This window comes from Hylaeus volcanicus, chromosome 5, assembly GCF_026283585.1.
Source record: "Hylaeus volcanicus isolate JK05 chromosome 5, UHH_iyHylVolc1.0_haploid, whole genome shotgun sequence".
Lineage (NCBI taxonomy): Eukaryota > Metazoa > Arthropoda > Insecta > Hymenoptera > Colletidae > Hylaeus > Hylaeus volcanicus.
The window spans coordinates 28,988,792-29,003,307 of NC_071980.1; the positions used below are offsets into that span (position 1 = coordinate 28,988,792).

The 14,516-nt window shown below is 48.1% G+C and overlaps 1 protein-coding gene across 1 annotated transcript in view; it reads left to right on the forward strand.

Moving 5' to 3' along the window:
• Positions 1 to 14,516, forward strand: part of LOC128877551 (zinc finger SWIM domain-containing protein 8 homolog) — a 77,351-nt gene that overhangs the window by 54,268 nt on the left and 8,567 nt on the right. The window contains exons 4-22 of the mRNA XM_054124939.1: positions 6,064 to 6,315; positions 7,714 to 7,889; positions 8,260 to 8,570; positions 8,641 to 9,067; positions 9,182 to 9,433; positions 9,643 to 9,942; positions 10,063 to 10,698; positions 10,833 to 11,009; positions 11,134 to 11,320; positions 11,397 to 11,526; positions 11,585 to 11,741; positions 11,818 to 12,014; positions 12,091 to 12,583; positions 12,684 to 12,812; positions 12,894 to 13,107; positions 13,215 to 13,513; positions 13,587 to 13,691; positions 13,871 to 14,238; positions 14,337 to 14,486. Coding sequence (XP_053980914.1) covers positions 6,064 to 6,315; positions 7,714 to 7,889; positions 8,260 to 8,570; positions 8,641 to 9,067; positions 9,182 to 9,433; positions 9,643 to 9,942; positions 10,063 to 10,698; positions 10,833 to 11,009; positions 11,134 to 11,320; positions 11,397 to 11,526; positions 11,585 to 11,741; positions 11,818 to 12,014; positions 12,091 to 12,583; positions 12,684 to 12,812; positions 12,894 to 13,107; positions 13,215 to 13,513; positions 13,587 to 13,691; positions 13,871 to 14,238; positions 14,337 to 14,486 — 4,960 coding nt within the window. The remainder of the gene's footprint in view (positions 1 to 6,063; positions 6,316 to 7,713; positions 7,890 to 8,259; positions 8,571 to 8,640; positions 9,068 to 9,181; positions 9,434 to 9,642; positions 9,943 to 10,062; positions 10,699 to 10,832; positions 11,010 to 11,133; positions 11,321 to 11,396; positions 11,527 to 11,584; positions 11,742 to 11,817; positions 12,015 to 12,090; positions 12,584 to 12,683; positions 12,813 to 12,893; positions 13,108 to 13,214; positions 13,514 to 13,586; positions 13,692 to 13,870; positions 14,239 to 14,336; positions 14,487 to 14,516) is intronic.

The following is a 14,516-nucleotide window of genomic DNA, read 5'->3' on the forward strand; positions in this document are numbered from 1 at the left end:
TCTCTCTCTCGATAAAGGAACATCTCGTGAATCGAACACTGGAAGAGAACACCTGCTCTACCTACATGACCATTAGAGATTAAGATTAGATCCCTCTGTTTGCGTTCGCTCGCAGATGCAGAAATACACAATAACGCCGCGGAACGCTGATCCTTATCTATGACTCTTGTCATTCATCACGCGTTAAACAACTCATTCCTTGCAAACGCATATCTTTGTTGGATACCCTCACGAAATGTAAAAATATCCGATGAATTATTAATGATTCATACCTGTGCTTAGAGAACGGAGACCTTCGTGGCGGAAGAGTCGAAGAAAATAGAATTTCGTCTTTGGATGTAAATTTTAGTCCACGCTTCGTATTTCTCTTTCAAAGTCCCACGGCGTTTCTCCATCGAGGAAATTGGAGGGTTTAATCCCGGATATAGAGGGAAACAGAAACCAATTCGTCGACGGAATTCTCGCGGGAGCAACGTCAATTAAAATGGCGCGCGGTTTCTTCCTGGAAGTTTATTTCGCGGCGCTGCTGGCGACGAAACGTTGACGTGATGGCCATTCGCGATCAGGATTTACCAGGAGGTTCCAACGGGGATTTTCAGGGCTTATCCGTCGTCGTCGACTCCGCGTTTAATGCGAAATTTACAGGCGAAACGTGCACCACTTACGGTGATTTCGATGCTTCTCGAGAGATGGACAGGGCGGCGACGATCCGCCGTTTCCAATCGTGGGACTGTAATAGATCCCTTTCTTTTTATTGCTAATCTCTGAAGCAGCGAATCGATAACAAACAGGGAATAGAGCTTATTTATTATTTTGCAATGGAAACAGAGCGACCCGATCTTCTCGTGGAGTCGCGGAAGAAAAGACGCGAGATGGGTAGAAAAGGGCGCGGTTTGAACGAAAATAACGGACAGGCGAGGCAGCGCGCAGCCGGCTGTTCGCATAAATTCCGTCATCGTAATACTTTTATGATTCCGTTTCCATTATTTACCGTTCCGATGGAAAGTGGAGCGGCCGATCGAGATAAAGCCAACGCGCGAATACCCTCCCGCGACCATCTTTCGCCTCTTCTCCCGTTGCTCGCGGTATCGCGCCGCTTTAAAAATGCAATACGTGGCCGGAGATAAGGCGCATTCTGGACCGCATGCAAATTTCACGTGTAACGTTACCCAGGAGCTGCCTCGTCCACCGATTCCGTGCATAATCGCGCCACACCGTGGAGGACCCATCGATTTTTAGCCTCGTTCGACAACGTGCGACCACGCTCGCGGGGGGCACTCGAGCCCCCCCCCCCCCCCCCGCAATCATTAAGGCTAGACCTTTTTCGACCCTCACGCTTCTTAAAAAAAATATTAATCCATTTCCTGAAGGGACAATAAAATTCTGTACGTAACAGAAGCACACCTGTGACGAAGTTCGTCAAGTCGTCGCAGGTGGGGGGACGATTCGACGGATACACGAGTACACAGAAAATTCCTGCGGGTAAGGGAGGATTAATGGCGGTTCTTAGAGGCGACGGGAGGCCTCCGACGTTCCATCGTTTTAATCCCATTTGCCGCATCCGCACGGGAACACGATGGTTCATCCGCCAAGACAAAAGGTTTATCGTCGTTGCTCGCGCGCTCGCTCGCTGAGCGCTCAATATGCCCGGAAATGACGTTACCACGCCGCGGCCCGTTATTAATGGAAATTCAATTTCTATTTGATTAGCGAGCATCCGCAAGCTAGAAACCGAACGGTGTCGTTCTTCGATTCCACAGCGCGAGGAGAACCGTGTGGGAGAAGCTGTGTCAGCGTTCTCTTTATCTGTTCTGCGTGAGGATGATAACAGGGAAGGTGGAATAGAGCCAAGGGGAGGCATAACTGAGAGGAGGTGCTTCGTATCGGGGTAGTTTTGGGCAATTTCGAGGCACACGGTTTGAAAGAAAAATAACAAAGCTACATGTTAATCCCATAAATATTCGTACCCTTTATGTCTGTTGAAGAAGTTTGACTAAATTAAATAATAGTTTTGATATTACCAAACGAATGATCGAACCTGTCATTTAATTTAAACAAATTTCTTCAGTAGACACAGAGAGTACGAATATTTATCTGACTGCCTGTACATGAAACCGTCCGATCGAAGAAACGTTCCAAATACATTACATAAATTATCTCTAACGTTAATCTAACTAAAATTTCCGCCATTCTTCCGAGGCAACCAGCTCGAGATGATCTCGAGCGCGCCGACAGGCGTTGCGGAGCGTGGTGGCGATCGATCGGCCAAACATTTGCAGGAAAAACAAAGGGGAAGAGTAATGGAAATTTTTGCAAAGTGCCGGAACAACGACGCGCGGCGGGCAACCCGGAACAATCGCCAGAGGATTTCCCAGCAGCGTTGGCCGCCATTTCGGGATTCGCTTTCGCTGGGATCGGGTCGCAGAAAATTACGTTTCGCGACGAAAACCGCGACTCGTTTTTGTCGACAAGCCCGAATGAAACGACGCGCGAGCTTCGTGGCCACGACAAATTAAAAAAAAAAAAAAGAAACGGGAGCTTGGTATTTTTTATTCGATCAACGACGACCGCAGCCGTGCAAAAGTGCACCGCGACTTCGGTGGGGATTTTCCCTGGCTTGTATTTTTACGGCTCCCGACCGTGGAATCCCTGTCATATTTTTATTACGGTCGAACCATCAGGGTATCCATATTAATAGTCCGAGACCGGTCAGATAGATGAATTTGGGGATAATAGGACACTGGGTATTTCGAATACCTTTCATATTTTCGGTGAAATGGAAAATTAATACGTAGGATTTTACATATCTAATTTTTCGTGAATATTTCCAATCTGAAAGGATATTTAGAATATTTCTAGTCCGAGAGAAGACCACTTCCTACCGAAGAATTGACTCGCGGTGTTCGAAACGCACACTAAGGCGAGCGATACATCTCGCTGGTCATCGATTTCCCGTTCTTATTTTCCCAGGGAACACGGGGTACGCATGGCCTCCTTTGAAACTTAAACTTACACCTACGGCGACAGGGAAAATCAATATGGAAGTTTAGGAACGTTCCGCTGGCGACTGTCGCGCGTGGCTGGAAATTGGAACGCTCGAAAAACGCTTTTCTCTCTCGTGCTCGATGCTTTAACAAAATTTATCGCCGACGTTCCCTGCAATTAGCCGAAACTTGGAGCGAGCCCTTTCCGAGCGTGCCTACCTGAGCGTTGTCGAGCCTAACGTCGAGCCGAAGTTATTTCGAGCGTTTTCAGGCTTAATTAAGCGATAAATTGCGCTCGCCTATGACCCGTGCCAAAATTCGTCCAACGTGGATCCATTCGCGCGTGATTTTCCCAGCCTTGGCTCGATCGATGCCTCTGTCTCGCTACTTCCGAAAGACAAGCGATTTTTCATCGATTTCCATCACACGTGTCCTCAAAGAATTAATATTTCATCGTCCATTCTATTCCATTTGGTCTCGGATAACCGATTTAAAATTACTTCTAACGAACTTGTTTGTATATCCCACGCCGAATCGATCTTTTATCGTCATCAATTTCTAAAATAAAAATATAATATTCACTCAAGTCGTTGAAATGCGCGCAAGCGTTGCTGCTGGACGCGTTCCGTGTTGACCCGACTCCGACGCGTTTGGCTGGCCTCCGGTAATTATGTAACACCGTTTGAAATTGTTAATGAGTTGCTTTCATTATCGCGCTCATTAAGGCCTCGCCGCTGTGATTATTGTCCTAGGGAACGCTTCAGACGGGCTGCCGCTGGAACTCACAAATCGATTCTAATTGAATGCAATTTAACAGCGACATTAACGCTGTCGCTCGCGACCCTGCAAATCTATCGACATTCACTCGACAAGACGTTCGAATCACGCTCTCATTCTCTATCATGTATAATAGTTTCAAATATCAATTCTTGGTCGACGTTCACAACCTTAAATCTTTGTTTTAATTACTTGAAGTATTACACATGGTACTCCACTCCAAAAGAATTATACCTCTTATTTCTTGTGAAAATGGGAGATCGTAGACCTCAATTCCTCCCCAATCGAGGACGATTTGTCCATCGTTCATGGTTTGTTGACAATTGCGGGAGATCGTTGGAATGAGCTCGTTATAGCGACACTAATCGTATTTGTAACTAGATTTCGCAAAGAACGGGTGCGCCGCTGGTATTAATAAAGTTATCGACGTCGGCCAGTAACGGCGTTTATTATCGGAACAGTTCACCCCTGGCTTCCTTCATTCATTCAAGACGCTGGAATAAGCAAGTAGAGTTTCCTCTGGCTCGTCCAGAACCTCCCGTCGCCGCTGTTCGTCGTCAAGGAGGACTGTCCGTGCTTAGTTCTTCGCTCGCGACTCGATCTGCGTTATTAGAGTGTCCAAAGAAATATTTGGATCGAAAACGTTACCTCTTTCATACGTTTCATTCGTTTTATTCGACGGAGACCACGGTTGGATCTTGAGAAAATCGAGGTGACAAAGAAAAGAGGAAAAATTGTTTCCTGGAGACGGAATAGAAATTTAAATTCGACACCTGGCTACCTTAAAGCTTCTATTTATTTGCTCTTCTATTTTTATTTAAAATTCTTTCCTTCGGGCCCTCGTTTTTCATAAATAAATTACGTCTGGGCGCAGCCTCGGATTCCTGGGCATGGCGGATGAGCCGCGCGCCATAAAATGTAAATAGGGAAACGAGGCAGAAATTTTCGCCGCAATTCGGAAGAAAATTCTTGCGAGGCAGTTTTCGGTCGATTTGTTCGTCGAGTTTCATTCGGTTTTCCCTAACGACCGCCTCTTGCGGGCGACGGATTTTTGCGGTCTCTGCGGTTGAGAATTTGCGACGCGAACACTGCCCTCTCCTCGCAGAGCTATAGCGGAGACAACAAAAAGGAATTGAGTTGGATAGCGGTAGAAGTTCTACGAACCGAGTACCTCCAGCTGCTATAAACACTTCTAGGGACGAATTCGAAACATTCTGTGATTTTCGTGGCTGCAAAACAACGCTCTTCGCCAGGAAGTCGATGTCCTATGCGGTGAATATGTTTGGATGCTTAGGAGACGATCATTTTAGTATACGATATGTAGTTGCTCGATGGGGAGAGCAAAACATTGCGTTTTATACCGTCTATCAAAAAGAGCAATGACCTCGGGATCCACTGTTCTCCCTGAACGATGCAACATCAGATTCTTTGCAATATTTTCGCAAAAATAATGAAAATTGAAAAGCAAATGCATGCACAGGATCGAGGCGGTCCCGTTTAAAAAAAATAGGATAACGTAGGATATAATTTTGTATAAATATGTATATCTCCAAGAAGCTTGTACCGATTAAAAACAAATATTCACGTGGTCGATTCGATCCCATCGCTAGCTTCATTGAACGCTGCCGAACTTGGTGGCATCGACCAAGGAAGGGAAGAGACCTCCCCTCGCCAGGGCAACTGGCGGGAGGTCTGCCGAGTAGATTCTTTGGTTGACTCCGCCATGATCGCCTCGCGACTTCTTTCTTTCTTTCTCTGCACCCTCTGGTGCACGTTTGCAGGGGAAAGTGCGGTCAAGCCTCGATTCAGAAGCCGGGCTTCGCAGTAACGCGAAACAGATGGGCGGAAGAGAGAGCGAGGGGGGCTGGAGGGGAGGGCGCGGATTATTTTTGCATCGATGGTTTTATGGCTTGCAAATACGGCTCTCGTTTTTTTACCCTCGCCGGCGGGGAAAAGTGAACGAGAAACTAGTTTGCGGAGCACGAATCCGCCGATGCAAAAACAATGAGAGAGCGAACGAGACGTTCAGCTTTTAAATACGGTAAGTCCAAGTGCGTACGGGCTATGGAAAAGTTGGCAGACTTTTCTCAGGCTTTCCCCGATTATTTGTGGATTTTTCTTGATTTTCTTCGCTCCTCTTTCCAACTCCACCCTCTTGGTGTATCCGAGAAGGGGTGTTTTTTCAAAGAGCCCACTTAAACGAACCTTCGTACAGGGGACAGCGCTTGAAATATTAGAGATAATATCATTTTTTATGTATTACGAAAGATCGTCACCCATTAACAATTGTTTCTTTTTCCAGATGGACAAACAGTGCCGACGCTATGCGAGCTCGCGGCGCGTTGCGTGGCGTCCCATATACCGTTCGAGCTGGTGGAACACGTTTATCCACCTGTTCCCGAACAGCTTCAGCTCAGGATAGCGTTCTGGAGCTTTCCAGACAACGAGGAGGATATCAGGCTTTACTCGTGCCTGGCCAATGGGAGCGCCGACGAGTTTCAGCGTGGCGAGCACTTTTTCCGTTCGAGGAGCGTGAAAGATCCCCTCCAGATCGGTGAGTGAATCAATTTGGCCTCGACCATCTTTTAGACATTTTTAATAACAAATGATTCTTCGGCTAAAGGGCCACCCTATTTACCTGAATGCAACAATACACGCGTAATATATAATTCATCAATATTGTTGCTCGAAGTCGTAATTCAAGTTTCAATTTGCTTTGTATCTTTATTAGTTATTTGTGAATGTAGAGTTCCCTAACTTGCACCTGTACAGATACTCAGAAGACAGAAGGCTGTAAACCCAGCTAAAGATGGTGAAAATGATAATTTACTGCAGTTTCCTCGCTAATTACGTTTCCTTTCATCGATCGGGCATTAAATTCATTTCGGGGTCGGTTTACAGAGAGGATTTTGCGACACTATTCGAGACAGGGAAACGTCACGGTCAGGTTTCCAATTATGTCTATCCCGTGCTTCCTATCCGAGGGGAGCCTTCGGGGCAGACCAGTGGGGGGGTGGCTCGAGAACTTTGCACAATGCTCCTTTCGTCCCTCGAATAAAGAAGCTGGTCAACTTTCGGACGACTGAATCGTGATACCTCGTTGGCTGGGCCACGTCCCCCGTTATTAGGCTAATAACTAGACACGAGGGAAACGATCGTCTCGCGAATTTATCTTTGGGATATCTCGCGCGTTTTTGGCAACTTTCGAAGCTTCGCAGTTGGAGGTATCGCACTAATAGAACGATAGGTTTTTCCAATAGAATACTTACGGAGCTGATCGTATAACATATACCAGAAAAATTCTAACGAAGAGGAAAATGCATAGAGAACCAAGGCGAATCGCGATTTTATAAAAAATAACCGAAGACGATCAATTTGATCCTCGAATAACGAAAGACGTCCCGTGAAAGACGTCTCTCCTGCAGAGGTTGGAATTTAATTCTTAATTTCGTTGTTTGACCAAGATGTTCCTGGACGGTTAATTTCTTCGAGCTAATTTACGCTGCACTCTGCATAGAATGCCGTCCTCCTCTTTGTATTCCGTTTGTTAGCGATCCACGGCCCGGGGCGTTGTTTCTTAATGCGCGCGAAATGACGTCTTTATCCTCTTTCGTCTGGAAACGGTGCTTACACTTCTTGTCGTGGCAATGACCGACGATTCCCTCGCGACTCGAGTAATTCTGCTGTTCCGAGACGACTGTTCCGCGAATAATCTTCAGTGGAGACTTATTCCGGGTAATTATCGCTCCGTAACGAGACACTGGGATGGCATACCACTCGATCTATAATCTGCGCCATTTTATCTGTGGAAAATAATTAAATAGCTCGAAGATTCGCGAGATAAAGACATTGTTGGGCAATTTAGGTCGTCAAGAAGCTTGGTTTTGCTAATTTTTTAAAACTTTACGTGGGACTTTATATACGGCGTCAAAATGAACATGTTCATCCTCAGGATTCCACCTGAGTGCCAACGTGAACTCACAGGTGGTGATGAACGGCGACAAATCGCAGTTCAACGTCGCTGTAACGTTCGATCGACGGAAGATCACGTCGTGCAACTGCACGTGCTCGTCGAAGGCCTATTGGTGCGCCCACGTGGTCGCTGTCTGCCTTCATAGGATACACAGGGTAAGAATATAATGAATTTTTCAGATATTCGTTCGTTTCCATAAAAAACTTCATTTCTTTAAAGAATCTACAACCTTCGTCTATAAGTTATTTAGCTACATATTTATCCAGCTGAGAGCCCCTGGCAGATAGTGTCTTATTACGCACCCGTATCAATTAAGCATAGTCGTCGAAATCTAATCGTATCGACGCCTCCAGTTTCAAGCGCCCCAACGGGCCGCGACCTCAAATAGTAGAACCGACTCGAGGCGTCGGGTTTCGAGATCGAATTTGCGAGGATCGCGCCGGAGGCGGAGTGGCCGATGTAATTGGCATGGTAGCAGGCGAATACACCCTGGTTAACTCTGACACGGTCTTGTTTTGTATTCAGCCGACGCAGGTGTGCCTGAGAGCTCCAGTTAGCGAATCCCTGTCACGTTTGCACCGGGAACAACTGCAGAAGTTCGCGCAATATCTCATCAGCGAGCTGCCGCAGCAGATTCTGCCCACCGCCCAGCGTCTCCTGGACGAGTTGTTGTCAGTTCAACCGAGCACCATCAACAGCTATTGTGGCGCCCCGGATCCCACCGCTGGGGCCTCAGCCCACGACCAAACGTCATGGTACCTGGACGAGAAGACCCTACACGACAACATCAAGAAGATCCTCATCAAGTTCTGCGTTCCAGCTCCGATCGTCTTCAGGTGATTATCGTTATTACGATAATCGTCGAGGTTCCCAAAAATTGTAAAAATTCATTCTTGTTCATTCTAGTGACGTTAATTGCCTGAGCACCACTGCGCCTCCTGCGGCTGCCGAATGGTCGTCGTTGCTGCGACCCCTGCGCGGACGAGAGCCAGAGGGTATGTGGAATCTGTTGTCGATTGTGCGGGAGATGTTCAAGAGGACCGATCGAAACGCCATACCGTTGCTGGAGATCATCACGGAGGAGTGCATGGCCTGCGAGCAGATCCTTGTCTGGTGGTTCAACACCAAAGTAGCGTTGCTCAATGGCACCGGTCACGCGAGCAAGCACAACATGAACAGTAACGTACACGCGTCGCAGCATGCCTGTTCCTCCCTCTGCGACGAGATTGTCGTCCTTTGGCGACTGGCCGCTTTGAATCCAGGTCTCTCGCCAGCCGAGCGAGAGATGCTTCACAATCAGTTCATCACTTGGCACATGAAGATCATAGATAAGGTAATCGGTAGCCAGGTGCCTTGATGAGGATTTAGGATCGTAGGCTAAACTAAATGTAAAGGCAATTTTATGGCTAACGGTCGCTTGAATCGAGCTCTTTGTTCTCGTTTGAAGGTGACGAAAAGTCGTGTCAGCTCGGTGACGCACAACCCTCACAACAGGAACAACAGCGGCGGTCACAAAAATTCATTGAAGAACGATCTGGCCGTTTTCACTGGCTTCAAATCGGCGCTCGAGGCGTGCTATTTAGATTGGGAGGAGTATACCTTGCCAGGTATCACGTATACTGCCGGAAGCAATCCCATGTATCATTGTCCGTTCACCTGTTTCCGGCACGTCGGAGATACGAAGACCGAGGTGAATCAGGTGAGTACTCCAATTTGCCGCTGGCAATAAAAGATTCATCGATACCATTCCCTGACGATACATTGCTTCAATCCAATACGCAAGTAATATTATACATCAAACAAATCCACAGAATTATGCAAACATCAAAACCATGAGAATTTAGGGAAGGTCTTAAACAATCGTAGCTCGTCACCTAAATTCCTAACACCAGAATGGTTTCCGCGTAGGTAAATTCGAGCTCAGCCGTGCTGAATTGCCAGCCACCAGTTTCTTCGCACCACCACGAAAGACGTCCGCTGAGTCTAGGCCTGGTGGAGTTCAGCTACATGGACCGAAGGCGATTAAATCCACGAGAGTTTCCAGGGATGTGTTCGCGCAGCGGTGGCGGTGACGGGAATAGAAGCAGCGTCAGTTCTGAAGGTTTCTGCGAGTACGAGGCCGACATGCCCGATATACCCGATCCTCAAGTAGTTCTCGTTAGACGAAGTTGCGCTCAACTAAATAATTGCGAGGACACGGATTCACAGGTTCGTGATAGGCAGGATACCTTGTATGGAATCATTAATCCTTATTTTAGTCCTAGTTTTCAAAATAAATTTTCATATAACGCAAAACTGGTATCTCTTATAAATCTCCCAAAATGTTAGATACTAAGAAAAGGAACCGGTTTCCAGGAGGGTGACTGCAGCGAGTCGTCGTCGAACAGCAACGTCAGCCTGAAGAACGCTCAAAATACGGACAAGCACCGCTCAAACGCCTCGTCCGAGACACATAGTGATAGTAGTGATAGTAGTAATAATAAAGCTGCCTGCGACGCGAAGTGCAGCAGGACGAATCTCGACTTTCGAGATAAATCGTGTACAGTGTTGACGAAGGAGACGGGTTCGAAGAGCGAGCAGGAGTCCGATCTGGAGAAGGACTCTTTCAGACCGTCCAAGTACGAGAGTTCGTCGTACACCAGCGAGAGTCCGTCTGGCGACGAGTACCGCGTTTACTATTACGACCCGAAGGCGGTGGCGACCACCAGCGGCACCTCCGGCAAGGACTTTAAGAACCATTCGCAGGCGACAACCACGCCAAACGCCAGTACGATACTGGGCAATCTCACCAAGACGGAGGATCCTTGGGACATACTGTTCGCCAGGGCAGAGGGACTCTATGCTCATGGTCACACCAGAGAGGCTTGCAATCTGGGCAAGCAACTTGGCGAGGAGCTGCTGGCCAATCCGCCGAATCTCATGATTGACGAGCCTCCCGTTCCTGTGAAGGGAAGAAAGAAGAAGGTAAATTTAGATTGTTGACAACTACCAGAACCCTGGTTCTATTATATTGGTCCGTAGCGTAGACCCTGACCACGAGTCTGTTTTACCCGAGTAGACTGGGCATATATATAACGATAATAATAATGGTCTTTTAGCAACAGGTCAATCCAGCGTCGCATCGATTAACGTGCCTCGCGTCGGCTACGTTGGCCAAGTGTTGCTTCCTCTGCACTGTCCTCGCTGAGAACCCAGAGTATTACAGTCTAGCATTCAAAGTTGGTTTGTTTGGGCTGGAAATGGCTAGGCCGCCTGCTAACACTAAACCGTTGGAGGTAAAGGAGTCTTTACATACACAGGGTGATTGTAGTGACTGATCTAGTTCCAAGTTACTAGAATCACTCTGCTACATAGATCTCTCGTCGGATGTTCTTCGATATGCGTTCGTCTGTTCCTCAGGTGAAATTGGCTCATCAAGAGAGCGAGCTGGTGGGCCTCCTGAAAAGAATCCCGCTAGGACCAGCCGAGTTAGCCATGGTTCGACAGAGAGCGGAAGAGCTGAGGGACGGTGTCCTTCGCTCCAGGGGTCACGCGTTGCTCCCCATCATGCTAGACAGTTTTTTATTCGACGCACTCAACGTACCAAGTACGCACTAGTTTGTCAGTAAATCCTCTTTCTTCTTGTCTTTGCAATTCGTACTTCATCGTGGAATTATTCGCAGGACCAAAACACCTCGTCACAGACGATGACGAGAACCTCGCGTTCGAGGCGGCTGTCGCTGGTTTGGGACTGAAAGCGAACGTGAGCGAAGCGGATCATCCGCTTCTCTGCGAGGGCACGCGACGCCAGAGGTGCGATGTCGACATTGTTCGTCGATTCTGTGATTTATTAATACTATGATCGTTTCAGAGGGGATTTGGCTATCACACTACTCGTCCACTACAAGGACGAGCCAACGAAAGTGGCGAGAATCATGGACAAGCTGTTGGACCGAGACGTTCATCAGTTGATCAAGTCACCGATTCTTCCCAGCTACTACACCTCAAATCCGCCAACCAAGAGCGAGGCGAGTACCATACCTTTAAGGTATCGATATCCAAGCTACTACGAAATAGAGTTGCAACGACTCGTTTCTGTTGCAGATGGTGAGATACCTTCACGACGAAGAGTGCTCGTCTCCCCTCGCTGGAACGGACGTTGGAAACGGCGATAGCGTCGCTGGCACAAGCAGCAGACCGCACAGCAGCACTAGCGCGGAGTTAGAAACTGGCATGAGCGGGCTCACGGTCCAATCGCAGATCGTTCAACAACCTGTACCTACCAGATCTAAAGAAACAAGGTTCTTATCTTCTAAACGATACCAAAGTGATCGACAATTTTTCTTTTTCTATTGCCTCTTTCATCATCTTTCACAGATACAAAAGCAAGAGGATATATCCGTCGATTCCCAATCAGCCATCCGAGGCGGGTGCATATTTCATGTGCGAATTGGCAAAGACGGTTCTGGCAAAAGCAGGTGGCAACAGTTCCACGTCGTTGTTTACACAGCCATCCACCAATCAGAACCATCACGGGCCACACAGAGCTCTCCACATGTGCGCGTTTCAGCTCGGCTTGTACGCGCTGGGACTTCACAATTGCGTCACTCCGAACTGGCTAAGCCGCACGTATTCGAGCCACGTCTCTTGGATAACTGGCCAGGCGATGGAAATCGGAGCGCCTGCCATTTGGTTCCTTATCGAGAGCTGGGAGGGACACCTGACACCTCCTGAAGCAGCTAGCATAGCGGACAAGTCGTCCAGGGGTTGCGACCCCAACATGGTCAGAGCGGCTGCTGAACTCGCGTTGTCTTGTTTACCGCACGCTCATGCGCTGAATCCCAACGAGGTCCAGAGAGCCATTTTGCAGGTATCGTTAATCAACCTTGTCAGTGTTCAAGGGTTATACGGTAACGCACTAAAATTTTCATTCAACTATCTATCTAAAAATCTGGTGGCTCGTGTTGCAGTGCAAAGAGCAGAACGAAATGATGCTGGAGAAGGCCTGCATTACAGTAGAGAATACCGCGAAAGGCGGTGGCGTTTATCCGGAAGTGCTTTTCCAGGTCGCCAAGTATTGGTATGAATTATATATCACGGTAAGTAGATCTAAATGGAGGGAAGCGGTAGGTTGGAATGTAGCCCTTGGAATACTAATCGCGGTCTCGAACGTGACGCAGCACACTCCTAGCGGAGAACAGCAGGATGACATAACGCATGATGCCATGCAGTTGGATCTGAACGGCGTGCTACTGTTGGAGCCTGGACCGCCGGTAGACATGTCGAACGGGCAAATGATGCCTGGACCAGCTCAAACCGTCGTTGTGACCAGCACCCAGCCGCCTCCTCAACCGTACCCTACGCATCCAACTATAACCACACTTGCACCTTTGGGTAACTTCTCTTTCCTTCTGGTTCTATAGTCGATCCGAACCTCGCTGACCACTCCAAGTAGGATCTACTATTTATCTTTGTTGATTGATCGCTCCCTCTGGTTACAGGGGTTGGTATGCCGTACGCAGTGGCTCCTTTCAGTTTTGTACATCCTCACCACTCCATTCCAACGTTCGGTGGACCAATGCCTTCGCACAGGGTAACTCTACCACCAGCACCACCGCACATGCAAATGTATCATGCGGCATTCCCGCCTCATCCGGGTCATCCGCAGCATCCTCAACATCCGCACCATCCGTCACAGCCCACGCAACCACCGTCGTTGCCGCAATACTATACACCGCAACCACCGCCACCGCCGGGAACTCATCATTTATTCACCATGCAACAACCAATGCCAGTTAATGTAGGTATTTCCGTTTGATTCACGTTCCTGGCTCTCGAACATTAGCGTTCGAACGCGATCTCGTTGTTTTCAGGTACAAGCAGGAGTGACGGTGCCCATTCCAGGGCAGAATAACATGCCTGGATCGCCGTTGGTCCAGGCTCCGCCTATGATATCGACCGTGAGAGCTCAGCCTCAGGTAAATAGCCGTAAAATACGGAAGGTAACGCCCTATGATAAAACGTAGGGATAGGTGCGAAGAATTCCTTTCAGCCTCTATTTACGCTGCGGGACATAGACACGATGGTCACAAAAACCATTTATGGAAACATTCAGTTCACCACGCATCGCAAAAATGATGTTCTGTTTTGAATACAGGTTCACAGACAAACTCAGCCCATCAGTCAGCAACAGCTGCGCGCTCTAGTCGCAGCGTATCGCGTGGGCCTGCTGGCTCTGGAGACGCTAGCCCGACGGGTGCACGACGACAGACCTCAAGCGAAGTATGCGCGTAATCCTGTTTACGGCGAGGAAGTGAAATGGCTGCTGAGTGTCTCGAAACGCCTGGGTACACAGTACATCCATCAGCTCTGCATTTGCACCGTGAACAGCATCGTCAGCCCCTTCGTTCTTCACGACGTCGCCTTGGAGGCGGCGCGCTACCTAGCCAGAAACAATCCGACTCTCGTGCTTCAACACTTGAGATCTGCTCTTCTAGCACCCCTCGTTCACAAGTGCCAACAAATGTTAGTTTACCGACAGTCTTTTACTTTCCTTACAGAAAGATCTAACTTCGCTTAATCGTGCAGCCAGAATAGGTATAATAATTCGCTGGTGTTTGTAGGTACTTTCATTGCATGCACCAGAAGTTATACCATTTGACGGCAAGTGATTACGAGGACTTTGCGAATATCGTCTGCTCGGCGAGGGCCGCGTTTCACATCACTCCAGAGGGACACGTTCAGTTCAAGGAGTGGCTCGGGTCCATTAAAAGGTACTGTACTAACGCAATCACTGACATCGA